Source organism: Apostichopus japonicus, chromosome 12 (genome assembly GCF_037975245.1).
Source record: "Apostichopus japonicus isolate 1M-3 chromosome 12, ASM3797524v1, whole genome shotgun sequence".
Lineage (NCBI taxonomy): Eukaryota > Metazoa > Echinodermata > Holothuroidea > Aspidochirotida > Stichopodidae > Apostichopus > Apostichopus japonicus.
This window is the reverse complement of record NC_092572.1, coordinates 28,459,351-28,486,378: the sequence shown is the minus strand read 5'-3', so window position 1 is coordinate 28,486,378 and position 27,028 is coordinate 28,459,351. Positions and strand designations below refer to the sequence as shown.

The following is a 27,028-nucleotide window of genomic DNA, read 5'->3' as shown; positions in this document are numbered from 1 at the left end:
TCTCCTAAGAGCACACTTATTGCTATTTTGTTGCAATATGAATGAATTTAGAGAAAAAAAATGAGAAGAAAGTGTTAATAGGACTGAAGTAGCAAAACCTCTCATAGCAACACATACATACAGTACAGGGCAAATAATTTTCAAAATCCTCTGAAATTTCTTGCGTTATAAAAAACAATGTAGACCTCCAATTAGAAACATATTTGGGTTCGGTGCATACGAACATCTCCTAAGAGCACACTTATTGCTGTTTTGTTGCAATATGAATGAATTTAGAGAAAAAATGAGAAGAAAGTGTTAATAGGATTGAAGTAGCAAAGCCTCTCATATCAACACATACATACAGTACAGGGCGAATAATTTTCAAAATCCTCTGAAATTTCTTGCATTATAAAAAACTGTGTAGGCCTCCAATAGAAACATATTTGGGTTCGGTGCATACGAACATCTCCTAAGAGCACACTTATTGCTATTTTGTTATAATATGAGTGAATTTAAAGAAAAAATGAGAAGAAAGTGTTAATAGGATTGAAGTAGCAAAGCCTCTCATAGCAACACATACATACAGTACAGGGGCAAATAATTTTCAAAATCCTCTGAAATTTCTTGCATTATAAAAAAACAATGTAGACCTCCAATAGAAACATATTTGGGTTCGGTGCATACGAACATCTCCTAAGAGCACACTTATTGCTATTTTGTTATAATATGAGTGAATTTAAAGAAAAAATGAGAAGAAAGTGTTAATAGGACTGAAGTAGCAAAACCTCTCATAGCAACACATACATACAGTACAGGGCGAAAATTGTCAAAATCCTCTGAAATTTCTTGCATTATAAAAAACAATGTAGACCTCCAATAGAAACATATTTGGGTTCGGTGCATACCAACATCTCCTAAGAGCACACTTATTGCTGTTTTGTTGCAATATCAATACATTTAGAGCAAAAATGCGAAGAAAGTGTTAATAGGATTGAAGTAGCAAAACCTCTCATAGCAACACATACATACAGTACAGTACAGGGCGAATAATTTTCAAAATCCTCTGAAATTTCTTGCATTATAAAAAACTGTGTAGACCTCCAATAGAAACATATTTGGGTTCGGTACATAGGAACATCTCCTTATATCACACATATTGCTATTTTGTTATAATATGAATGAACTTAGAGAAAAAATGAGAAGAAATTGTTAATAGGATTGAAGTAGCAAAGCCTCTCATAGCAACACATACATACAGTACTGGGCGAATAAATGCCAAAATCCTCTGAAATTTCTTTCATTATATAAACTGTGTAGACCCTTAATACAGTATTATTACTAGGATTTAACAAGTCTTGAAAACTCGCTCAGAAAAACTTATGTCCCTGCAGTCCATGAAAACATGCCCTTTAAAATACCCGTACATGAACACACAATACTTAGCTATAATGACTCCTGACAAGATGTTGTGTGCCCAACAGAAGCCCATAGTTATAGGTCAAGAAAGAAAAATCAAATTTATGATGAATTTTGTAGCTAATTAACAGCAACAAATGACTGTCAAGTTCAGGAGCGGGAAATTTTTCAGTAAACTCTAACGGGGAAATCCCTCATCTAGTAATAGTAACAACAAGTAGCACTTTAACCACTTTGGCCCATTTGCAACTTCTGACTTAGACAACAGGTTGCCATGGCAACAAACACCTTTGTTTAGGCTGCATGTACCTAGGCCTGTGCCTGTCACCATGGCAACTAGTAAAAGTGTAGCATTGCATCATGGGATCTAAACATAGCTCGAATAGGCGACACTTATACCAACTGAAAAATAAATGTGAGTGCATTAGAGTGACGGGTAAAGCTCGACATAATCACAGCAATACATAATAAAACTTATAAATATCCCAATGTTGTTTCTCAATGGACCAATAACCTGAAGCACTTTCAATTCTCTCACATTAATTCAATGTAGGTTAGGACTTAACCATACGCACATTATGGCTGAGGGAATATAAGTGCCATAATCAACCCTGTAAACAGCTATTAAACAATGTTCAGTTAAAATGATACAGAATTTACACACATTACAATTTAGTAATAACTGTACCTGTAGACTCACTATAGCTGTTACAGGTATTAATTCCTAAATAATAAATTCATTCTTTGTGCATTCTGCCATCACAGGAGATCAATAAACTAATTAATTCAAATTACACTTAATAAGGGCTGCTACTCTGTGTGCACATTGTTATCACAGAACTAACCTGCATAATGCATACATTCACAGGTAATATACAGAAGGTAGGCACAATTAAACTGACTAGGCTCCTTAGGGGTTTGGGGCAAAGTTAAAAGATGAACTCTTTACCTGTATTGAAATTAATGTAACTAATTTCTTACAGTTTTCTAGCTTGTCTCTACTGCACATGCATGACAGCTTGGAGTGTCTTGGTGAATGGTAGAGTTGCTTGCAAACTTGAGTGTTTTATAGAAATTTAAAGAAAAACAAAGAAGCTTTGAGAGAAATCATTTTCCCCACCCTAGAGACAAGATTTTACTTAAGCCTTGGTCACAAATTCTCCAGGAAGTAGGCAGACTGTCTTCCCATACCTTTAACTTATTCCTCCAGAGATTACACAGAACATGAAATAACTATAAAGACTTAATCAAGAACGAAACAAAGCCTGACCTATGAGTACTGGATTTGGAATTATCATCGCCACAGTCCTAGGGATGTTTGGGATGTTTTCATCCTATGATTCAGGAGAAGTGAATTTTTTAACCTTGCGCCAACTTAATATAATATGATTTGAACATTGGAGATCGACGGTGACGTCATTGCTTCACTTCGTTGGGGTGGGGGGGGGGGGTGGGGAAGGCTGCAGGGACGCTATCATTAGCAAGCTACACTGTAGCCAGGAAAGTTAAAATTGCTGAAGCAAAATAGGGTGTAGATGGAAATTTCCCTGTGATGTACACATTCCTGTGTAGTGAATCAAGGCCAAGCGTAGAGTGAGATCTTTTTTATTCACAGGCATATGCGAAGTCTATACACACTCCTGTGTAAAGTATCAAGGCCAAGCTTAAGAGTGAGATCTGATCGAGTGTGACCAATGTGATGCACTGACGTCACGTCTTGATGTAGGTTGGTCCTTAGATTCAAATTTTCTGGCAGGAAGGGCCAATGTTTCAAGCACTCTATCACAGAAACTACAATTCATCACATGGCAAGGCTTAATAGTGAAATACAAAGACAAAAGATGATATGACAGGAAGGACTGGCCCCCATTTTTTACTAAAAAAAAAATTCCTCTAACAAACAAGTCATAACAGAGCTTGTGGTAAAGCCTGCCAGAGACCACAAAGGGAACAGTGTGCTCCTCTTTAAAGCAAACAATGGGGCTAATGATCACAAGCAATGAATGTCTGCTTTATTGCCTGCCTAAATTTTGTTAAACCAAAATCAGTATGATCAGCACCATCACTTACATTTACCATTTGAGTTTGATCAGCTGCTGCAATGATCTACTCACATTTAACTGTACAGTTTACATGCAATGTGACCAAGGCTGCAGCATATTCCTTAGTAGCCCTACGGTATACAGTACATGATATCTCAAAATATGAAACATGGATGGATGGAATAATGGATGGATGGATTGTTTACTACTAGTATGTGGATAACTAATATTGAGTAGATGATTTCTCATATATATAGTGGAGGGTCATTTGAGGTCAGCAGAAGTCACAATGTCAAGCCAATTAAAATATAGTAGCCCAACAAGGAAAATTGAATGGATGTCAAACTTAGCAGGTGGATGTCATGTAGATATGAATCACAGTGTTTTTGGTTCCTTGCTTTAGCAAAAGGAGCCTATGTAGTCAGCTTGGCATATGTGTGTGTCTGTAACACCTGCTTGGGTGCACTGTAACTCAACAAGGAAAAGTTGAACTGATATCAAACTTGGTATTTAGATTCGCCATAGTGAGAAGGTGGGCCCTATTGTTTTCGCTGCTTGTAAAGGTCACCAAAGGTCAGTTAGGACCAAAAAGCCAAATAATAAACAAAGCAATAACTCCCATTGACAGGGTGTGACATGTTTGTTTTAGAACTAGTTGTAAATGGGGTAGGGGATCGTTTCAACCATAACAGTCGTGTGATCCAAGGTCATCAAAGGTCAATTAGGGGTCAAAAACTAGTATTTCTGCAATAGCTTGAGAACAAAATGTCTGAGTTACGCTATTGTAATCCATTAGTCATCTTTGTGACAGCTTCAACCTTCTGTTGACCTCTGGTGACCTGTGTTAGTTTCTTTGGTTATTTGAATTCTTGTGGCCATATTCAGATCTCAAATGGTCTTCCGATCAAAATTGTCCATGGGTTGACCCGTGTGCGACCTTCGGGTGTAAAGTTAATCAGAGGTTAAGGTTTTTATATAAAATATATGCTAATTTTTAATAGGAGATACAGGGCAAAGAAAAACAGTTTGTCAATATTTTATAGAGCTCTGTGTTCTATAGACAAAACGGTTCTTAAGTTATGAGGCCCCAGAGGTTGGATTTGATACCTTTTTAGCAATAACATTGTGTGTGTACATTGGAGTGCATAACAATTATGCGAGAATGTGCACATCAATGAGGGGAACTTTTTAATAAAAACAGTCATGTCATCCAAGGTCGCTTATGGGCAAAAAATCTGCCCACTCATGCCAATTTTTGCAACAACTTCCAATTACAAAATATAAAATAGCTGTTATATTGGGACCAGTTGTGAATGAAGGGGCACATTTTCCAAAATAACCGTTATGTAATCCAAGGTCACCAAAGGTCAATTATGGGTTAAATATGTTTTTTTTTTGGACTAGTTGCGTAAAGGGTAAGCGATCGTTTCCAAACATAATGGTCATGTCATCCAAGGTCAACAAGGGTCAAAAACTCAATCTCCAAACTGATCAAAAGTGTCTATGGTTGACCCCTGTGTGACCTTCATGCGGTTTTGAGAGGTGGACCTCTGTTGACTTCACATGACCTTGGAATAGTGCCTCCAGTGACCTGTATTAGTTTTTTGTTGTTGAATTTTTGAATTTGTGTGGCCATATTTTAAATGTCCATGGGTTGACTCCTGTGCAACCAAAGTTATTAAGTAAAGTTAGGATGATTCTGCAAGTTTATATAAACAAATCTAACAAAAGTCAACTGATTCTCAAAAGGACCAATCATTGATTTGTGATATTTATGGCAATGATATTGTGTGTGTACATTAAACCCTGAAATAACAATTTTAGGATAGTGCTTCTAAAGTCCTTATAAGTAAGGAACCATAGTGCCTTTGGGCTCTTGTTTAGTGATATGAATCCTGCTTTCATGAAGGTCAAAAATGGGAAATTCTTGTCAAAATGATACAGTATGAAAGAGAAACATGGATGGGTCTCACTGTAGTCTAGCACATGAATATCCCTCAATTGATTAGGTGAACTCTTTATCTTTCGGTTGTGGTCATAGGCCATTTGAGGTCAGCAGGGACAAAATATGTGAAAGCCTTGAAATTTATGCAATGTCTTGATTCGCAACCAGTTATTTCATCAAACCCTTATTGTAGTTTGCCATTTTGGTGTCTTATTAAGTTCCTATGCTGAAAGCATTAGAACCTATATTAAATTTCAAGTTTGCCTGTACAGTACTGTAGGTGTATTTGTGTGGGTGTATTTCTGTGTCTGCATGTGATGCCTAAACACCAAAATATTCAAGACTCCAGCCAGTTTCTTAAACTTTACACATGCAGTTGACAATGCCATCTAGACAGAGTTTGAAGTGGGAGAGGGAGTCTGATGTCCCCCCTTGGATAATTTCTTTGGGTCAGGGGTTAGATGCAAAATGTGTCTATCAATTCCATCATTCTAACTGCATTGTGCCGTATAAGATTTCATGTTTTTGAACAGACTGTGGCTACAGCCCTGCACATACACCAAAGCAACTTGGAGGACGTTCTAGATTAGTTTTGTTAGAAAATGACAGACAATGGCTACAGTACAGTCCTCTGTACACACATTAAAGCATGTTAACTGTAGATGACATCCCAACAGGACCAAAACCTTCATAAATTTGTAAAACGTCACAAATGTGCAGTGTAGACTATGTACACTTAATAACAATAAAGCCCTATACATCTCAATACCTCTATGTATTAAGATATTGTAATACTTGACAGCGTCATGGTGTTTTGCTTCTTCTGCCACATTGCTTGAGCAATGCTCTTGACATATTTTCTCTTGGTACTACATGGAATCGTTTACAGAATGTAATGTTTTGTAGCCTCAAAGCATTTCAGCCACAAATTATGAGGCAATTATGGCTTAATTTGGTGCATTAATCATCTGTGGTTACATCTCATCTGAAAGAAGGTTACATCTAGGTGTCAACCACAGTTTTGCTGTGACCACCTGACCTACTGGTTCCAGAAATGCTTGCAAGCAGTAAAGCAATAAACAAAGGAAGTTAGGCATCTGAAGTTTAGAGAGCTCTGTGCAAATGTGACCAGTAATACCACCAGTAGCCAGAAGTGTCTTACAGTTTCCCCCTGACCTGGCAGTAAAACCTTGATTTGACAATGGAGATACAAAAGTCAAACAGCTTAGATTGAACTGTTGCAAAGATATTGTTTGCTTTGAAAGTACTATATATTATACAATTGTGAAATCATATCAAGTTTGAAAGGTCTTCTTTCAGTGAGCAGATAGCTAGTGCTCTTTTAACGATATTTTGTTTGTTGGAATTGGCTTTAAAGCACTGTACATAATGAAGGATATACATATTGTTTGTCCTTAAATCATTCTGTAAAGTAGAATAGATCAGTAATTACTTTTGCACATTACACTGTGTGCATTGAAATGTCTGTTAACAACTATACCCTAAATAATGTACATCTACAATAACTTTCTTACTTTCTTATTAGATAGAGGTCATAGGTCAGTTCACCTAAATATCAATAAGTTTTAGAAACAAATGGGAGAACACACAGTTCACTTTAGATGTGGTTTTGTAGATTTTCTTTCCTTCCTTACAATATATGTGATGTACAGTATATCCCATTAAGCCGATCAGAGGTCAGAGGTCAGTTGCTGCTTTGACTTCATTTAGTATGTTGATCTTCTGTGCGAGAAACCAGAATCTTACTCTCTTATGTGGAGCTCAAGAGAAGTTCAAGTCTCAGATGAGCTGTTGGTTACATCTCAAACATTGTCACATCTCAAAAATCTTCTTACCAAGGCTAGTCTAAAATGAAAGTTATTGATGTGATTAGTTGGCAAAGAATAACTAACTCATTGGATTGATTGTTGTTTCTCTCTTCCATAGGCATCCATCTTCACCTTCAGCCAACTGAAAGAAGAACTTTCTTTAAAGCTAACCCAAACTGACTGTGGGAATTTAGGCCACTACTTTTCACTACCACCTGATCAAGTGCAGACCATTATTACAAGTCCCTTGCACTCAAAAAACTGTTTGCTTGCCCTTGAAGAAAGAGGATACATACACCCTTCAAATGTGAATCGATTAACTGATGCACTCACTGAGCTGAAGATCAACCATACTCACTTATTAACAGAGACATACATGAAGCTAAGAGGTAGGCCCCTAATCAATTGCCTTCTTTGTAATTTTGTATTTTGATTCACCTCTTGCACTTTCAAAATGCAATTAAGAGAGGTCTTGATCTTCATAAAGTATAGCTCAACAATCATTCATATTTTCCATGATATAGCAAAACCTCTATATAGATAGTGATAGACTATCATCTGCCAGCTCACCCTACCACCTCCCTCCTCATACCCCCCCCCCACCCAGAAAGATTCTCCTTTATGCAATATACAACACAGGTGGTGATTTATTCTAGATGCTGGAAACCAAGATGTGTACAACAAAATATCGTACTGTTTGTACAGTATGTATAAGTTGGCAAATATCACCTTGTGCTATGATGTGTATTATGCAATCGGCATGCCTGTACATCTCTGTGGATATTCCACAACACTGGAAACCTCAACTTGATGTTTACCTTAAACATTTCAGATCAAGAGACTGAATATGATAGATTCCTCGCCGGCCTCTCTGCTCATTTGCCATTTTCCATAACAGAGAAACTGTGTGAAAACTTTGAAGTTACAGATGAGAACAAGAACACAGTTATCTCCAGTCAGAATCCAGGACTCTCCTTCCTCCTGACAATTGATGAGATGGGTATCATTAATCCTTCTGATGTCAGCAAATTAGAAACACCTTTAGAGGAATATCGTCTTCTCCAGGCAGTAGCTAAGATACACGAATACCAGTCCCTGATACTTTCTGACAAAACCAAGGCACAAGATGAAGGTATTGTAAATTCATGTGTATGTTACAAACTTTACACTCCACTGGTACAAGTGTTGTGCCAGTTTTAAGGAACATTCCTGACTTAAGACTTCATAGCTCGAGAACAGTTAAACACACAAAATGCACTCATTATCTAAAAATCATATGTGTGGATTACAGGATATTTTAGAGATAATGAAGAATGAGATGTCAAAATATGTTTTGAACTGAAGCACATTGATGCAACTCACAGCTTCATAGCATTGTATGTTGTTGAGAAATATAATAATGCAGGTTTTCACTTTATTATGATGAGTGCATTTTTCTACTGTGTAATCTGTGATGTAATACAGTGACTTTACCAGCAGCTCTTTCTCCTGTAAAATTAAGGTTATGATATTAATCCTTTGGAAATGATTTAGTCGTGTCCCAGGAAGCTGCAGTTTGCAGTGTACTCAAATGACTTCACAATTAAACAATGTTCCTAATTATGGAGGAGTCCTACTTGATCAGTGACAAATAAATAAGGACAGTATCAATTCTTTCCATTAATGACAGCAATCATTGTGCAATGTTTGTCTCTAAATAAAAGAAAATTAATCTTTAAATTTGGATTTTTCAATAGTGGTACATGTACAGTAGTGTCTTTGAAAATAAATTACAGATAGAGAACAGTATCTGATGGTATGAATGGATTATAATAACATCTGCGTTTCCAATTCAAGTCTTGATGTATGGCACTATATATGTTATTAAATAAATATTGTTATTGCTGTTTGTATTTATTGAGTAATTTTTAAACTGACTAGCATGTTTGAGCAATGACAGTGTCTTAGTTTGTGTTAGGAGTGAGTTTCCTTTACATTTGAAGATTATACTACTGTAGTTGTTAAGAAATGTTACCAAAGATACAGTGTTACGAGATTGCCCAAACTATTGATATCAAAGCACACTTAATTTTCAGTATGGTAGATATTCTTTATATTGTCATAAACTGTGTAACATTTTAACTTGTTTCAATATAAATTGAACTGTGCTTTCTGTTTCCTTGTTTTAAAGACAAAGAGAGTTTATTCCTGAAATGCTTACAACAGAAGATGAAGAGTTGGTTTGAAACAATGACTCCTGTCCCCTGGATGAAGTCTTGTCAATGGAAATCTAATGATCTCTTTATTGCCAGCCGCTTAGTCTTAACAAATTCTGGTTCAAAAATATCTAGCAGAGAAGTTGACCGAAAATGTAAGCTGCACTACCTAGATATCTTTACTGATGAAAGACTAAAAGCAGAGACTCGAATCATTCTGGAAGGACAGCCAGGCTCCGGCAAGACAATGCTCTCCTCTCAGTTGGCCTATGACTGGTGTTGTGGAAAGCTTATGGATATCCCCATGGTCATCTATCTGCCCTTGAAAATTGTTGATGACATGACAATTATTCAAGCTATCAAGATGTTCTACATCCGTGAAGGCATTCCCATCACAGAAGAGGATATTGAGTCTATGCTTAACAGTGATAAGAAGAAAGTCTACCTCATATTGGATGGGTTAGAGGAATACAATGGTGTAACCAAAGATGGAAGTCCCTCAGAGGTCACGAGAGTAATGACAAAGGAGAAACTGTCCAACTGCATTGTTATAATCACAGCTAGGACAGACTATGCCAAGCATCTACCTCAAGGTCCAATGTTGAAGATAGGAAGCTTTGGTGAGGATGAGAGGAATGAATACATTGAAAAAGTCTTCTCTGATGATCAAAAAAGGCAAGAAGAAGTAAAGGAATTGATTGATAATGTTCCATTTATTCTTGATCTTTGTAATGTTCCACTACTCTTTGTGCTGTTAGTACATAACATTGATAGATTAGGAAAGTCACACAAGGTTCAGCTTGACAGGGTTACTCCTTTTGTGAAGGCCATTGTAGACATTCTGTGTCCTATGCAGGATGAGGAAGACAAACATAGTCATCTGTCTGGCCAGAAAACATACATTACATTGGAGGAACTTGCATTTAATGGCCTCTGTAAAGGAAACCAACAATTGTTTTGGCAGAAAGACTTTGTGGATAGAAGTGTCACTAATAGCAGTGCATGGATAGATTCTGGGATACTTGTTGTTGAGGAAGGAACTCCATTTAATTCCACTGATAGGAATCTTCAGACTGACTCAGGCAGTGGAACTCCCCAGACTGATTCCATCAGTGATGAGTCACTGAACACATCTAATGTTACTTCAGAGATGAAGAGAGGGGCATCCCCTGATCCTGATCTCTCAGCATCTGTCAGTCAATCAGAGAGTAAACCAATATTGGAATCGAAAGAGAAAAAATCAAAACCTTTACAGAAAGGAAAAGCTGCAAAATATGTCTCTTTACAGGTTAAATTCCTTCATAAGTTAATCCAAGAGTGGTTTGCAGCACAGTATTTAGCTCTCCTGTTCTGGGGTCGCAAATCAACTGAACACCATTACAAGTATCAATTGTTCAGAGAACACTTGGTTAACATAGACCCAGCTGATCTTCATTATGTCTTGCGCTTCACTTGTCACATCTGTCCTCCCAGCTTTCATTTCATTGCCAGTTTTCTAATGAGAGACTTTAAAACAGGAGATGGTGAGATTCCTGATTACATCATCAACTGCATCTGTCTCTGTTTTGCTGAGTATGATGGTTACAAAGGACATAAGGTCAAGGACATTGTCACAGAGATCTGTAGAAGAGAATCCGTTAACTTCAGCTCTGGAGATAGTCGACTGCTTCTGAGGTCAAAGGTTTCTATGCTCACCTTTGCTTCAAGATCAAAGGTAAAGTGTGAATACAACTTTCTTAGCTCAAATACACAGCAAACCTCTGCTTATATCCCGATATCTGTGATACATAATCTGAAGTGTGCATGAATACAACGTTCAATTTTCCAGTGTTGAGTACAGCATCAATCTGTAGGATACAAAATTCAAGTTCTATATTTCACCAATTTGTGCCAAAACTTAAGTAAATTTGGTATGTTGAGATATTGATGATGTAAGTTTATTTTAAATGTGTTACCTCTTGAAATGTATCTCTCAATCCAGAGAACAAATTTGATCTTTAGTACAAGATCGACCTAATGTACTCATTCTGGTTATATCAGACTAAGATATGAATTGTTCTATGTAGTTATTTTATAGTGGCAGATCATTCTGGGATGTGTGAATCATTTTCAATACAACATTATCATATGCTGAACCATCTATTTAATTGACAAGATCAGTATATGGTATGGTACACAATGGTATTAAACAAAGGTTGGCTATTAATCAATCCTTAGTATGGCTTTAGGATATTGTGATGCATGAGACAACTTTAGCTGACTTTGTGCACTACATGAGACATATATTACAATTTTCATATCTTCACTAGCAAACAAAATTAATCTTGTCTCTCTTCAGGTTTCTAAGTTTATGTTTTCCACTTGATATTGTTGGGTACTGATTTCATGTTGACATATCTGTGGATTATTTTCCAGATTCCAATAAAATGTCTGACGCTTTCAGATGTTGTGGAAAAAATTACAGAGAAAGCCCTGATCTTGAAGGCTGATGTCTCGCTGGGAGTTTTGAATACCCTGAGGGCTATTAAAGTGAATCGGTGGGACCAGAAGCTGATTGAACAAGATTATAAAGACCTCATTAAATTCATTATCAACAATGAAAAGGTTGAAGTAGCTCGGTGAGGAATAAGTCAAAGTTGGCAAACCAAACTAAAGCTTTCGTTCTATGTGATATTGAAAATTAGGTTGTATTGGTATGTGTGATTTATTAAGCTAATGGAAGAACATTCAGCAGAAAGATCTCCAAGCATTTGATACTTATGAACAATGGGAACCATGTAAAAAGTTTGCTTTCTCACTGCATCATTACTTCTTCTGACAGTCTGCTACATCGAGATTACCTAGTCATAATTTACTCCACTCCTTGCTTACCTGTCTCCCCACAACCATAGCCCTCTCATTTGAACATGTGTAGGATGAACTGGTATGCCCTCTATGACCAGTGCTATTGGTCAAAGTCCATCCTTCTCATTCTTCCACCCATAGTGCCTAGAAGTGTTATCGTGGACAAAGCATAGTTTCTCTTTTTGATCTGCATATAATTAAGTATAAAGTATCATTATATATTTTATTTGTGTCTTAAATTTTCCAGTTAAAAGCTCTACTCTTAAATGGTAAGTTCTCAAATGCTCTCACTATCAGGAGAGCTCATTAGACATCTGGGTTCACCAGATCCAAAACTGAAAACAAGCCTACTCAACAGTTATAATATCTGTAACATGTACACTAGATTGACCTGTGCCCCCTACTTAGCATGAGACTTCTAGATCAAAGGCCATTTGAGGTCATCAATGGACAAAATATTAAAATCTTGTGTAAAAAGGTGATTCCAAGAGTTGGTATGTATGTATCTTGGGTGAGTGGGTGAGCATGGCTGGTCTCCATTCTCCGTTTACAAAATACAGTACTTATCATAATATATAATTGTAGAAAACTAAGCATTTCCTGAAAATTAAATGCCTATGCCCTCTATTTAGTTCTTTCTATGTTAATTTATCTAACAATTATCTTTATTTCTTTTCTTTATAAAATTCTGCACAGTGGGAGATATTTTATCGTATATTTTACCTTTTTTTTTCTCAGCTTACTATTTCCAAGTCCACCGGTAGCTGTGAAAGATGAAAAAGATCTGAATAACTTACAATCCCGAAACATTTCAGGTAACATACATTCTGTTTCATGAATAACAAGAGCTTGGTAATTAGATGTAACAGATATTCCTCTGTATGTGATACAATATCTTAGCCTGACATTTTTTTAAGCTGTTTCATTCTAGTCCTGCTTCTGCATAGTGGTAAGAAACGTAGCTCTGTCCAGCATGTTGAAGAAATGTAACTTAAGGCTTTTAGCCTGCAAAATGGTACTAACTGTATCAACAGTTAAGCGAAATAGATTATGATAATAGCTTGGACAAGCTGAAATCCGAAAACTTTATTTCATACAGAACTAGACATATTAACAGTGATAGCAATCATCACAAGGAAGTGTGAAGACAGCAATTCAAGAAGGTGTTACATTTTGTGTGTGTGTATGAGTGTGGAGCTCTAAAGTAGATTGAACATGATCAGCTGAGTAAAATAAATTACTACATTGAAATGGATTATGCACAGTTAAATAACTGCATTAGTGCTCTATGTGTTCAGGAGGGAGGAAATTGTTTAGATTATATTAGTGCAAAACGTTGTGGTATTCACTTAGTTGATCGTGAAGAAATTTATATGTGAGAATTAGAGCCAATTTAACCTGCAACTTTGAAATTTTTTTTTATCTTCAAAACAGAGAAATGTGGCAACGAATACAAAAATGTGTTAAATAAAATATTCCATGTGAAAGTGGCTGAGGGTCTTATTGTTATCTATTTATACTCATTTCAGTTGAATGGATCATTGGAGCAAACTTAATTCACACATTAAATGTGACAACTGGAGAATGGATGGTGAGATGCATTATGTTGTATTTTTTTAAATTATTGTCATTCATTTCAGATTGTGTACTGACATGTGGCCGTCTTTAACATTCCTTTGCTTAACCCTCCTCTTTGAGTTTAGCTCTATTCTTGATTCTTTCGTCAAGGCAAAAGGAACCTATGACGTGGTGATGGCGTGAGTGTACATGTCTCGTCCTCAGAAGTGGTGACATGGGAAAATAAATTTGTGTCACTAGTAATCAACCAATAGTGGACAATAGTCATCCGTTGTCCAGACAAGGGGTTGGAATAAAGGGAAATGTCCTCGGATGTAGATAATTTATTAGAAAACAAGTTTGTAAACACAATAACTCACCAAGCGTGTGGTCCACAAACTTCAAACTCTGTATGTTGATAACCGTTACAAAGCTCTTGACTGATTTACTGTATTTGCAATGTCAAATTTCATTTGAGTTTACCTTAGGACAAAAAATGGAAACATTGTAAACAAACTTACTGGACATCAATAGCATTGATAAATGTAATTCTAAGGTGTTAGGTGCTCCATAAAGCAGCTTTGGTAGAGGTCAAAGGTCAAGTTAGGTCAACAGGAGGCAAAATCTGTCGATATAAACAAGCAGACTCAATTAATCGGGCCTGACGAATCACATCGTTGGTATGTGGGTGTCCCTCAGTAAGTTCTTGGTTGCTTTAGTTATTTGGAAATTTTCATTGGGGTCAGTAGATGTCAAATTTCAAATTATTGTCATTTTGATAACTCCAGAAGTCAAAGGTTAGCTTTGACGAACTTTACACGTGGTATGTGGCTCAACCATATTGAATACTTAAATGTCACTCATGGTGACAATATTAGCTTCAAAAGTAAAACTAGGATGAACTTCACACTTGGTATTTGGATCCAGCCTATTAAGTATAAAACTGCCTGTGCACGGGAGTCAGTAAATGTTCTGATACACTGTAAATGTGGCATGGAATATCTAAGCCTCTTGGCTTTCTGGTTTATTCCTTAACCAAATGCAAACAAGTATATGTGTTTCTTGTGTGTGTGTGTGTATGAGATATGCCTGCTAAAACATAATTAACCATCATGGAATTGAAGGCGTTGCATGAAGACTTCTCTGAGAACGTTGTTGGCTGTTTTCATTATTGTGGTGGTCAGAGGTCATCCTATATTCCTATATCCTATATTTTAGTATGTTGTAGTGGAGATCAAATGTCAATGAAGAACTGAAACATTCAAAATTTCAAACCAACCTTACTTAATAGTTATAGCATTGCTGAATATCATGCTTGGTTTGTAGATGTTCGTAGTGAATTCTTGGCTGTTTGTTATAAAATTAGGTAAAGAAAATTTAAGGTCACCATTGGCCAATATACAGTAATTAACAGTGTAAGTGAATCTCATACTTGGTACAGTAGGTATGTACCCCTTCATGAATACTATCCTTGTAGTAGTTTTGGCAGGGATCATATGTAAATGTCAGCAATAGTCAAAATTTGAAAACTGTGTACAAATTTTACTCATGAAATTCACCATCGATGAGAGTCATACATAGTATGTTCATACTCCTTTATAGTGACTTCTTGGTTGCCACTCATTTTGTGATGAGGTACAATATTGTACATAGGTCTCAAATAATTTGGAACACTGTATAGAGTAGTCAGAAGATGAAATATGTATCAGAGAATTGATGCTCTTGTATTGGGGGACTTTCACAACCTATGTCTTGTCACACATGATATCTTTGCTGTCTGCAGTATTTTACCTAATCATTTGCGATATATGATAGAAGTATTTTTTAAAGGAAAGTTGTAAACTATCAAAATATTTCACAATCAATAATATAATGCCATGAGCTTCCTTCCTTAGTGACAGTTCTTAAAGGGCTAATGATGGATCTAATTTATTCTAAAGCTCAACAGGAAAATATCCCTTATTATATAAAACATCCATCTGACTTTTTTAGCCAACATCAGAAAGCTGTTTGGTCTGGATTTGGGTCATTTTGTTGTATATTGTAAGATCCTTGGTGATATGTAATTATACAAATATGTTGATGTCATGGCAAATGGAGCTTGTATTTTGTGATCTTCTAATTCTGATTAAATTTTATTGAGTTGACGTACATCAGCAAACTCTTTAAATGAAAAAATATATACAACAATGCATTGCAAATTTTCTGGGATTTCTGGTTCATGATATAGTTTCATTCAGGTTTGTATGATTTTCCACAATATTTATTTTTGTCTTCTCTTGTCTGAATGAAATTTTCATTTAGATGGACTTTATATTACCAGGGAGAATGTCAGCAACATCACCATCACTGAAACCAATCTCTGGTGAGTTTTCTGATATTAATAGGAACAATCATTTAAAACTTGAAATGTGTAATTAACAAGGTTTTTTTGTTATTGTCAAAACAATCGCTGTAACTCTAGAACAATTGCTGAAGTACATGCAATAATCAGTAACCACAATTGAAGCAGGCATACATAGTCCTGGTTGGAATGCTGCTGATAAATTAGGGTTCTTTGTCCTCAGTTTTGATGACGTTCTTTGCCCTGATGGTCCTACAAGCCCTGTCCTTTCATTTATTTTTACTCACTTCACAATAATATACCTGTGTCCTTATTGACCAGCCTTGGAACAAACTATGGAGGCTGGTCTTAAAGTATACTTGTTAAAGGTTCAGTCAACTTTTGAAAACGTAAGGACAAAACTAGTCTTTGAGACTTTTTTGTCGTTGGACTGGCTTATGATGTTTTATATATTGCATGAAAGATTGGTACAATTGATGATATAATGTCTTCCATAACTGTTTTTGTGGTTAATTCATATAAATGTTTATGTCACTTTTCTCCATCAACAAAAGACGAAACAAATAATGCAGTGGAACAACAAGAAGACAAATTCAACGATGTTCCAAGCAAAGGAAATGTAAGTTAAGAATCATGGCTCACTTTTGAAATGTTCTACAATGTAATAAGACCTGTTGGGAATTTGTGGATTGTTCAGATCATACATACATATCAAAAGTATCTTCTTAAGTACCATCACACATAAGAAGTGGACCATGTAGATTTAATTTATCTTATAATTTCTAAAGTAATAAGTACATCAAACTTAGAGCATCTGAAGGATCTTCAAACACAGACATAAAGGAAAAGGGAGGAAAACAGATCAAACAGACATTTTCACATACTCACAGATTTATCAAGCTGTTTGGGACACTGGACAATGAATGGTGTACAATTAGTACAATAGGCAGTGATAATAAAACGACGTAGGAGGTGCAAGGATTACTGAAGATTAAAATGGATGCAGCATATCAACTATGCAGTGAACTACAATAAAGAAAAACGTTAGGAATTTAAATTAATAAAAGTCAACTAAGTAATTATGAGTCTATAAGGTGACAAGAAAAGGGATTAGGCTGAAAAATGACTGCTATGTTACCTTATGATAACTGATACCAATGAGATACTTTTGTGTGACAAGATTGCTAATGGCATGTTCAGCTTAATTGTATTAGCAATTGTACACAGCATATTAGCTTAGTCTTTGACAGTGCAGTAGATTGCACATTGGTGAAATCAAATGAAAGTTGGAAAGACATTCCACTGTGCCATCATGAATCCACTTCCATTTTGTTTGAAGCACATATGTAATTGTTACAACTATTATGTATGTGTATTGCAATTGCAGCAAACTTTGTTCTACTGAGAGGCACACCCTTTTGAAATTTGGCACTCATTCGTCTTATATATTATAGGATTGACCACAGGTCTATGTGCAAGGTATTTCATAAATCTGGAATAACTGTTATTGTACTATTCAACTGTTTATTATTGACTATGTATTGAGGCCTTCAATGATTATGGAGACTAACTTAAGTTCCAGATGATGAGTTCATTGTATTTATAGTATGAATAGACAAATATTTGAAGATATACATGTTGTTTGTTTCATAATATCATGACCTTACATAAATCATTTATATTAATAATAAGTCGTGCTGATATTATACTGAGAAGTTGAATTATTAAGTGAATGGAATTTTCTTAAATGTCTATATACAGTGCATGCAGAGGCTGCACCAGAAATCACAAAGTAGAGGGACAAGTGGGGTGTGGGAGGCAACAAAGGTTGGAGAGAATTTTGAAGTGTAAAAGAGGACCTGTGTAAAGTGCACATCACAGGAAAATTTAAGGGGCTTGAGAATATGTCCTAACCTCTACCGCAGCTACATCAGTGAACTAAATTTTATTTTATGATAATTTCTATTTTGCATTAAGTTAAATATTGTGGAAAAGATTTGTGGCATATGAGAGGTCATACATTCATCATTTTTATTGAGGAATGTTGATTGATCTAGAGACCAACTTGAATTTTTGCATATTGACTGCAGTGACTAGCTGAGTTACTTTTTAACAGCAACTTAAAAGCACAAAATATATGTGAGAGAGAAGTCAATTTCTATGGAATGCATTTCAAAGCCCTGATGGGTGGGGGGGGGGGCAGTTGGAGAAACACCCAGAAGTTGTTGGAAAGTGGAATTTAAGCTTTATTATGGGTGTTTCAAGACCAGACGCTGAAAAGCTTTCAGACCGTTTTTGTTGCTATTTTAACTTAAGAACAGAAATACATTCCAGACATTGCAATTCCATTGGAATATATTTCAAGGCCCTGTGGGGTCCAGGGGGCAAAGACCCTGCCTAATATTACCCAAAGAATAAAAATTGGGTAGAAGAGAAATACATTTTTGTTTATAGCTGACTTGGAGGTCAAATGGGGGGGGGGGGGCAATTATCATAAGTGGGGGAAGTATCATAAGAAGGGGGGGAGAACAATGCCCCCCTTGTTGTCGACACTGAGTGCATGAAGATAATTTTGAATCTTTTAAGCAGTCGACGAAAAAATATCTTTAACAGTAGTAATATTTAAGGACACGATTAAAATAATCTCACCTAACTAATGTTAAACCTTCTTTCTCCTGTAAGCTTGAAAAGTATGAAATGCTAGTAATCATGATAAAAGCGTGTGGGAACTTGCATATAAGATATACGTGAATGCAACCGTATGTCCCATTAAGTTTATACTTGGTATGGTGATGTAAGTGCAGAGTATGTACCTGTTCTTTCAACAACACTTTTCACCTTGTTAATATTCATGGTGGTTGAGGCTTAATGGGAAATTGTCAAAAGCAGCTTGTAAACATGATATCTCAACAACCACAAGTAGAATCAATATGATTCATGGAAGATAGATGATCCCTAGTGAATAAATACACCCTATTGTTCTTGGTTCTCATCTCATGAATATTTAAGAGTGTGTGGGGCTAAACGTAACATTTGGTTCACACTGGTATGGTGATGTTGCTGCCTAATAAGCACATTTTTATGACGTATCCAACTCTAAGTCATTTATATTCATCAAATTGCTAGAAATGGCTTTCAAATACAAGACATGAACCAAATGTTCCTTGGTTTCCTTCTTGGCATATTTGGTGTCACACTTCATTCATACAATCAACCGTGTTGTTTGTGTGTGCATATAATGAATATCAACCAGTGAACATCAAATTCTTTATCAGATACCTCTGAAATAGTATGTCTAATTTGCATTATACATGTACTTGGATAATTAAATTTAAGTATATAGATTTTATGATATCATAAACCTCACTAATATTCATGCATAAATATGTTTTTATACTATGTCACTTCATAGGCTTTGTCAACATGATAACTGATTCCTGGTACCTTCCTTTATTTGTTGCCACACAAGTCAATAGATCTTCATTATGGTGTGTACAAGTTCATGAATATTTACATCTATGGCTTACCACACTATGAATACGTGATACAGTTAGTGATACAAAAATAATATTCACATCATATATCAGAATAATGATGTCTGAAAAATATTTAACATTTCACTGAAACTCATGTTCATTGAAACTCAGGAACTTTTATTCACACATATGCCGTTACTAGACACATAAGCCTTGTCTTTGTAAGCTATATTTCAGTTGCGGACCAGTACACTCTGCAGGTGAAATAGAAATAAGTGCAAGCATCATCAAGATGATTGTGGTCTCATTATTTATAACAAACAGTGTTTAATTCAGGCGCGTATCCAGGGGGGGCGTTGGGGGCACGCGCCCCCGGGTAAGAAAAAGAAGAGAGGAAAAAAAAAGAAGAAAAAAGGAAAAAAAAAAGGGGAAAAAAGAGGAGGAGAGGAAGGAAGGGAAAAGAAAAGAAAAGACGAGAGAAAAAGGAGAAAAGGAGGAAGTAAACGAAAAAAAGCCAAGACACCGGGAAGAGAAAGAGGAACAGTGACATCATTACAGCGCTGATCCCTATTATATACACAGGGTAGCCAGTGACTGATCAATGATTTCAGAAGGGGCGTGTGCCTCACCCTACCCCTTACACCGACTACTCCATTTTTGTCGTTTCCATTTTCCCTCTCTCATCACTCATGATCTATATAAATACTATATATGCTCCTTCATAACGCCTGTGTGTGTGTATACGCCTTAAACAATTGTAGAATTGTGCTATGAAACCAACTGTAGCTGGTCTCGAACTCGACCGTGTCGTCGGGGAACATGACGCATTTCGGGAAGGGGGCGACCGCCCCCCCCCCCTTCAGCATATTTTTTTTTTATGGTATCGCTAGTAATTTCAAAATAGAAAGTGCTTAGATGCAACTTAAAAGGCCTGGGAAGTCTCATTTCCAGCGATCTGGGAGGCATTTTCGGCCAAAATTTGCTTGTACGCTACGCGCCAACTTATGGTGGCGCTACGCTTAGAAAATTAGCCTACAGGCTTCGCCCCTCCCTCAGTGGCAAATTCCTCGTTACGCGCCTGTTCGAATTTGTAAAGCAAACAGCAGATATCACATCATATCAGTGAGCATGAAAATGGCGTTCCAGGATGAAAAGCCTCAAAACTGTCCACTTGCCCGAAAAAAATAACCAAAAATTTTCCTCATGTGAAATTCAATAGCATATAAGCAAGCATCGGTTATTACATCTCATGCCATCGTGTACCGTACGGTCCGTGAAAGTTGCGCAGCATACTGCAAGATGCTAATGTAAACAACGAAATGTCTTATGTAGATGGAGAAAAGCATGAAGGTCCAATTATGTCAAAAAAAATTTTTACACTAGTAATGGCGAATTAGGGGCTGCACCCCCCCCCCCCTGCCTCCTACGCCTATGTGCATAGTGTTCGATTTTGGAAATATATGCTATTTTTTTCCTTCAACCAAGTTTTATAATAGCCTTTAGAAGAGTTTTAATATTTGTACACCAATAAATTAACTGTGTCTGAATTTTCGAAATTTCTGACCAACATTCTTCATCACACTTCCCTCTACTCTTGCAATTTTGACTGGTCTGTTAGGGGTTGAAGGAGGTTTTCCTATATTGGTTGTCCATAGATGAAATTTTGTACAACATTATGGGTATGTTTTGATGTGAGTTTATTTACGAGAAATGTGAATTTTCAAATTCTGAACGAATAATGGGCTTAAAACCTTGAAAAGTGGGGCTGACGGATATTGTGGGCCGCGACAAAGAATCACCTACAAAAGCAATGATCCACAGAACATGCGATGAGTTCGTACATGATTTGTGACTGGTGACAATCTGCAAAAAGGTTATGGATGGAAAAAACTATTGGGAAATACTTGGTTCTCAGGCAAAAAGTGTACATCTGGTTGGTCGTTTTCAAGCCTGAGAAGTGCCATTTCCGGTGATCTGGGTGTTATCAAAACAAAAAAATTTCTTGTACGCTGCACGCCAACCGATGGTGGCGCTCCGCTTAGATAGTAATACGCGCCCCCCGGGTTAGAAAATCCTGGATACGCCCCTGTAATTCTCAACTATCTCCTTTCCATTTCTTTCTCACAGGATCCTTCCTTGCCATCTCATCAAGCAATTAGCGGAGAAGTCGAAGGAAACCCAGCAGGAGCTGAAGCAACGACAATATATAGCGAAGAAGTAACAAATGAAACTTTGCAGGTAAGTATTATTGAGTGAGAACTCCAAGTGTGATTCATGACTTTTGACCAATACCTCTCTAAATCTGTGATTTCTAACTGATACAGCCTGGTCCCTAAATTGACAGAGTCGTGACTGATTTTTCACTACGTGATAACAGACCGACATTTACACATTACTGTGTTGTTCCCAATTTAACAATGAAAACATCCCGCACATTATCAAAAAGTATACATGTCTAGTTGCCCTATATGCCTCCTATTGGTTTAAGAAGTAATATCATGCATATTAATTAGTAGGTGAGGCATATTGTAAACATATTACATTGCCGCGTACATGTTTGTTATCTTTCATATTTGGCATGTTTGTATCGTAAGTGTTTATGTGTTTGTGTTTAATATTAAATTGTTAGAATGAAGTCAATTATGCAAATGATAGAGGGGATTTTTTGTTACTTTTTATCTCAATACTTGAAATATTGTGATGCTTAGCTGGCAACATATTTTTGTGCTTCTGCTACCAGATTGGAAAACTCTGTTGAAAGTCTATCAGTAGATAGTACATGAAGTTGTTTGAAAAAGCTATTCATTTTTGTAGCCAAAAATCATTTCAGAAACCAATTTGAGGTATTTTGCCATATTTTGATGTCTGAAACACTCACATAAGGTTACACCAAAATGTCAACCACAGTCTTGCAGTACCTACGTTACATGGTTGCTGATCTTAGCATAGTATTGAAGGTGTAAAGAAGGCCGTTGTGCATCTGACGTATTATCAATTACCACATGCAGTGCTGCAGGAGCCACTGACATACTTAACTGAACAATAATGTATCAGACTGTGCTAATGTGACAGGGTATTTGTAGCTTGTAAATGACTGATATATTCTGTACCTGGCATTAAAGGCTTCATTTTACCATGGGACTGCAACGGTCTAGACAGCTTGGGTTGTACTCTTGAAAAGAAGAAAGTTGCTTTAGTTTGTTGTCCCACAAAACATATAACACAATAATGGAATCATAGCATGTTTCACAGTTATGCGAGGAACTTAGTTCGGTTTGTTGGGATAAGCTTTAATTATATAATGACTTCCCAAGTTTGTCCCCACCTGAATCTGGGGTATTTGTAATTAATTTTGCAACATATGCTATGTGTGGAAAACGTCTGTCAATCAAGATGCATTATATAACTTCCACCTGAAATACCTGTCTTAACTGAAATCTAACTCTAAAACAATATAAACTACAAACACATCGGTAGTATTGAGACTCTGCTAGAACTTCTGCATCCTTACAGATTCCTGTGTCAACCCTTCTTCTGAGTTTCCAATCTTTTTCCAGTAAACACCTGCGTGACAAATATGCGGCAACTCTGTCTATTCTGTGTCTATTTGTGTCAAAGTCACACTTTTCGCACAAAATTGCTGCTGTGTCCATGGATAATGATAGCTTTAGTCAAGCATATTAATGAATGGGTGGGGCAGAATTATACCATTACATTAGCCCCTTAAACTGTCAAGTACACAACTCACCTTATTTAAAAGTATTTGATATGAGCATTTCCTCATTAGTGTTCTAGTTTTTGACCGTCTACTGAGGTTCTAATATGGATTAGCTCAATTTCAATTGGCATAGTGAAATAGCATCAGAACGATGAAACATTTTTGGTTTCTGGTTATTTCAAGGACTTGTCAGGAAATTTGTTCAAAGAATGGCGAGATGTGGGAAGAAATCTGAAGCTTGCTGAGACAGAGCTTGAAAACATAGAGGCAGATAACAGAAGAAAGGGACAACAAGAAGTGGTGTTCCACATGTTGCTACTATGGAAACGGAAACGTGGGATGAAAGCAACAAACAAAACACTGAGAGACGCTCTAATAGCAACTAATCGAAAGGACCTGTCCGATTATCTTCTTAACAGGGAACAATGTGGTACAACTTCAGGTAAGTCAAAGACAACAAAACATGAGATCAGTAAGAGAGATTATGTTTTTCATGGTTTGTATTTACAATATACATATGTAAATTCCATATCCAAATACAATATGAAAAGGATATTAACATTTATAGAAATAACAATTAACGTTACTTATAAAAACTTACCTATGCTGCAAAAAACTTATGTAAGTCTAGAAACAATTTTCCATGGAAGTATAAGAAGTATAGCAATCGTCAGATTGTCATTTAGCAAGCAGCTGTAAAGAACATTAGGTTGTAAAGGAGCCTTATGATTACTTCTTATAACACGATGTTACAACTGTATGAAAACATATCAAATCCATATGCAGGTTATTCCCCTTGAAAGGAGCATTATTATGATTCAGCCTACAACCCGTGTTATGTCATGCATACCTTTAATTTTCTGACTATGTTGTATAACGTTGATATGTTTGAAACAAAATAAATATCAATTTAGTTCTCCTTATACATATACATGACTTCCAATAACAATGCATTGAAAGAGGTGTGAGATTATCATGTTCATTGCAACAACAATCATGTAAACATTTATATGCAAATGAGATATTTGGCAGTATTCTGAGATATTCATTGGTCTCACTATTATTATACAGTTATGTGTCCATCTTTGAAGGGTGTCTCACAAGCTACTACTTAAAAGTAGTAACTATCAATAGGGACATTCCTACAGTAGAAATGAAATATATCAAGAATTTGCCGTGAATGTTGGTCAGCTTAACGATTTTCAAACCGTTGTACAAGGATATGAAGAGTACATGTGAAATGTTAATCATACTAAACCTTTACTGATAAGACAGTATAGTGAATGAACTCATCGTGTCCTAGAATCCTGAAATCAATATCAAACATTTATACACAGCTATCTGCCTAGTTTTAAGATATGTTGGGAATGTGTACATTGGTATCATGATCTAAGTAGAGGTCTTTATGAGATGAGAATGTTTTAGCTGTATCAGTTGATTGAGATTCACAGAGACAGGAACTGAGACTGCTTACATGAAGCATTGTATTTTATTTAAATGGTATTTTTCACAATTTCACAGATATTATACGATGTTGTCGGAATGACCAAGTATTTCAGTATCTGATGCAGGGTGATAACTGAAAATACAATATCTGAAGTCTTGCACTTAGATAATGCGAATCTCTCCTGTACATGATGACTGAAAACCCTAAAGCTAAACACACATGTTTATCACATTTGCGTTTTGAAGTAACTGCTTCCAATATAGGATATGGAGCAGCTCACAGGAAACATATTGTTGCTAAGCAAGGTCAAATAGTACTGACCTTGAGCAATGGACCACGGAGCAAAGGACATGGAGCTAGGAACAGCAAACAGAATTAAGATCACAGTGTTCTTTGACTCCAATGAGGGATTGTACTATGCGAGAGCACTGACAGGTGTATTAGCTATAAACTAAGCATTGATTGAGTTGAGGATTTTTATGTCCTGATATGCCAGTTGTTTACATAACGTATTTCTCTCTTTGCATTATAATCATAAGATTCTTATGTGGAAACGGCTCTTAGTGTACAAGCCGTGGTTGACAAAGAAGGTAGAATTCTAGAGATACCAGGGACTGGTGTTAGACTTGATATTCCTCCTGGTGCTATTGACGGAAAGTGCTTGATCGAGATGAAAATCATTTCAAACTATATCCAAGAAGAGTCTAAATCATCATTTACCAGTAACACAACAGTGGTAGTGGAACTGCTTCCAGATAACTTAAAGTTGCATCATCGTGCAAAGCTCACCCTGCCTCACTGTCTCAAGTTGAAGAACCCTGTTGAATGCAAAGCTCTGGTTTTCAGCAGTCACCATGATCGAGGTACATCTTATCTTATGTTTAGGGTAACTTAAAAAGCAGAAAATCACAACCCACGTGTGCATTTGTGCCGTTTAACAGTATGTAGCAATTTTCACCAAGGTGTGTTTGGTGCTCACCTGTCATTGATTGAAATTAGTTGTCTTTGTTATTATTCAAAGCCTTATTTATATATATAATAGTCTTCATAGCCAGTATCATTGGTACATAGCAGGCGCGTATCCAGGATTTTCAAACCCGGGGGGCGCGAATTACATTTCTTGTTTTGAAACCCCCTGGATCACCGGAAATGGCACTTCTCGGGTTTGAAATGACCAACCAGATGTACACTTTTTGCCTGAGAACCAAGTATTTCCTAATAGTTTTTTTTTTTTCCATCCATAACCTTTTTGAAGATTGTCAACCCGGCACACATCATGTTCGGCCTGATCGCATCTCCTGTGGGTCTTTGCTTTTGTAGGTGATTCTACGTCGCGGCCCACAATACCCGTCAGCCCCACTTTTCAAGGTTTTAAGCCCCATATTTGTTCAGAATTTGAAAATTCACATTTCTCGTAAACTCACTTCAAAACAATCCCAAAATGTTGTACAAACTTTCATCTATGGACAACCAATATAGAAAAAACTTCCTTCAACCCCTAACAGACCGGTCAAAATTGCACGAGTAGAGGGAAGTGTGATGTAGAATGTTGGTCAGAAATTTTCGAAAATTCAGACACAGTTAATTTATTGGTGTACAAATATTAAAACCTGTTATAACGGCTATTATAAAACTTGGTTGAAGGAAATGAAAAAAAAGCAGATATTTCCGAAACCGAACACTACACACAGATGTAGGGGGCGCGGCGGCAGTGGCGGAGCTAGGGGTATTGGTCAGGAGTGGCGAGAATGGTCTGAAGGGGCGCTTTCGACACTATCTAAGCTGAGCGCCACCACTGGTTGGCGCATAGCGTACAGAAAATTTTTGAGTAAAGATACTCCCTAGATCGCCGGAAATGACCCTTTCCGGGCCTGGCTAATTTGCAGATAAACGAAGAATAAGGTGTCATCGCCAAATTACACCAACAAAATGTGACAAATGTCAATAAGTAGATGAGAGCGCAATAAAAAGTCAATAATCTAGAATAAGTAAAAAGTGGTAAAGAGCTAAAAAAGGCGCCAGCAGTCCATTTGAGTCTGTCAGGGGGCATCCGCCCCCCTGACCATATGGACGCTCCGCCACTGCGCGGCGGGGGTGCAGGCGCTAATTCGCCATTACTAATTTAAAAGAGAGTTTTGACATAATTGGACATCCATGCTTTTTATACATCTACATGAGACATGTCGTTGTTTACATTAGCATCCGGCGGTATACTGCGCAATTTTAACGGACC

General features: G+C 36.7%; 1 protein-coding gene and 1 long non-coding RNA gene across 15 annotated transcripts in view; one reads left to right on the top strand and one right to left on the bottom strand.

Annotated features, from left to right (window-relative positions):
* LOC139977162 (uncharacterized) overlaps positions 1-27,028 on the top strand; it is a 293,518-nt gene that overhangs the window by 88,608 nt on the left and 177,882 nt on the right. For 12 of the 14 annotated variants that reach the window (XM_071986345.1, XM_071986347.1, XM_071986346.1 and 9 more), the window contains exons 5-14: positions 8,047-8,346; positions 9,385-11,123; positions 11,825-12,027; positions 12,992-13,068; positions 13,783-13,844; positions 16,115-16,175; positions 16,709-16,773; positions 21,758-21,868; positions 23,532-23,790; positions 25,335-25,658. In XM_071986345.1, the coding sequence (XP_071842446.1) occupies positions 8,047-8,346; positions 9,385-11,123; positions 11,825-12,027; positions 12,992-13,068; positions 13,783-13,844; positions 16,115-16,175; positions 16,709-16,773; positions 21,758-21,868; positions 23,532-23,790; positions 25,335-25,658 (3,201 nt within the window). Of the gene's footprint in view, positions 1-7,332; positions 7,604-8,046; positions 8,347-9,384; positions 11,124-11,824; positions 12,028-12,991; positions 13,069-13,782; positions 13,845-16,114; positions 16,176-16,708; positions 16,774-21,757; positions 21,869-23,531; positions 23,791-25,334; positions 25,659-27,028 lie in introns of all 14 variants that reach the window. The other 2 variants (XM_071986335.1, XM_071986336.1) reach the window with 1 other exon arrangement.
* The window catches only part of LOC139977218 (uncharacterized), a 262,539-nt gene that overhangs the window by 105,320 nt on the left and 130,191 nt on the right, over positions 1-27,028 (bottom strand). The window lies entirely within an intron of this gene.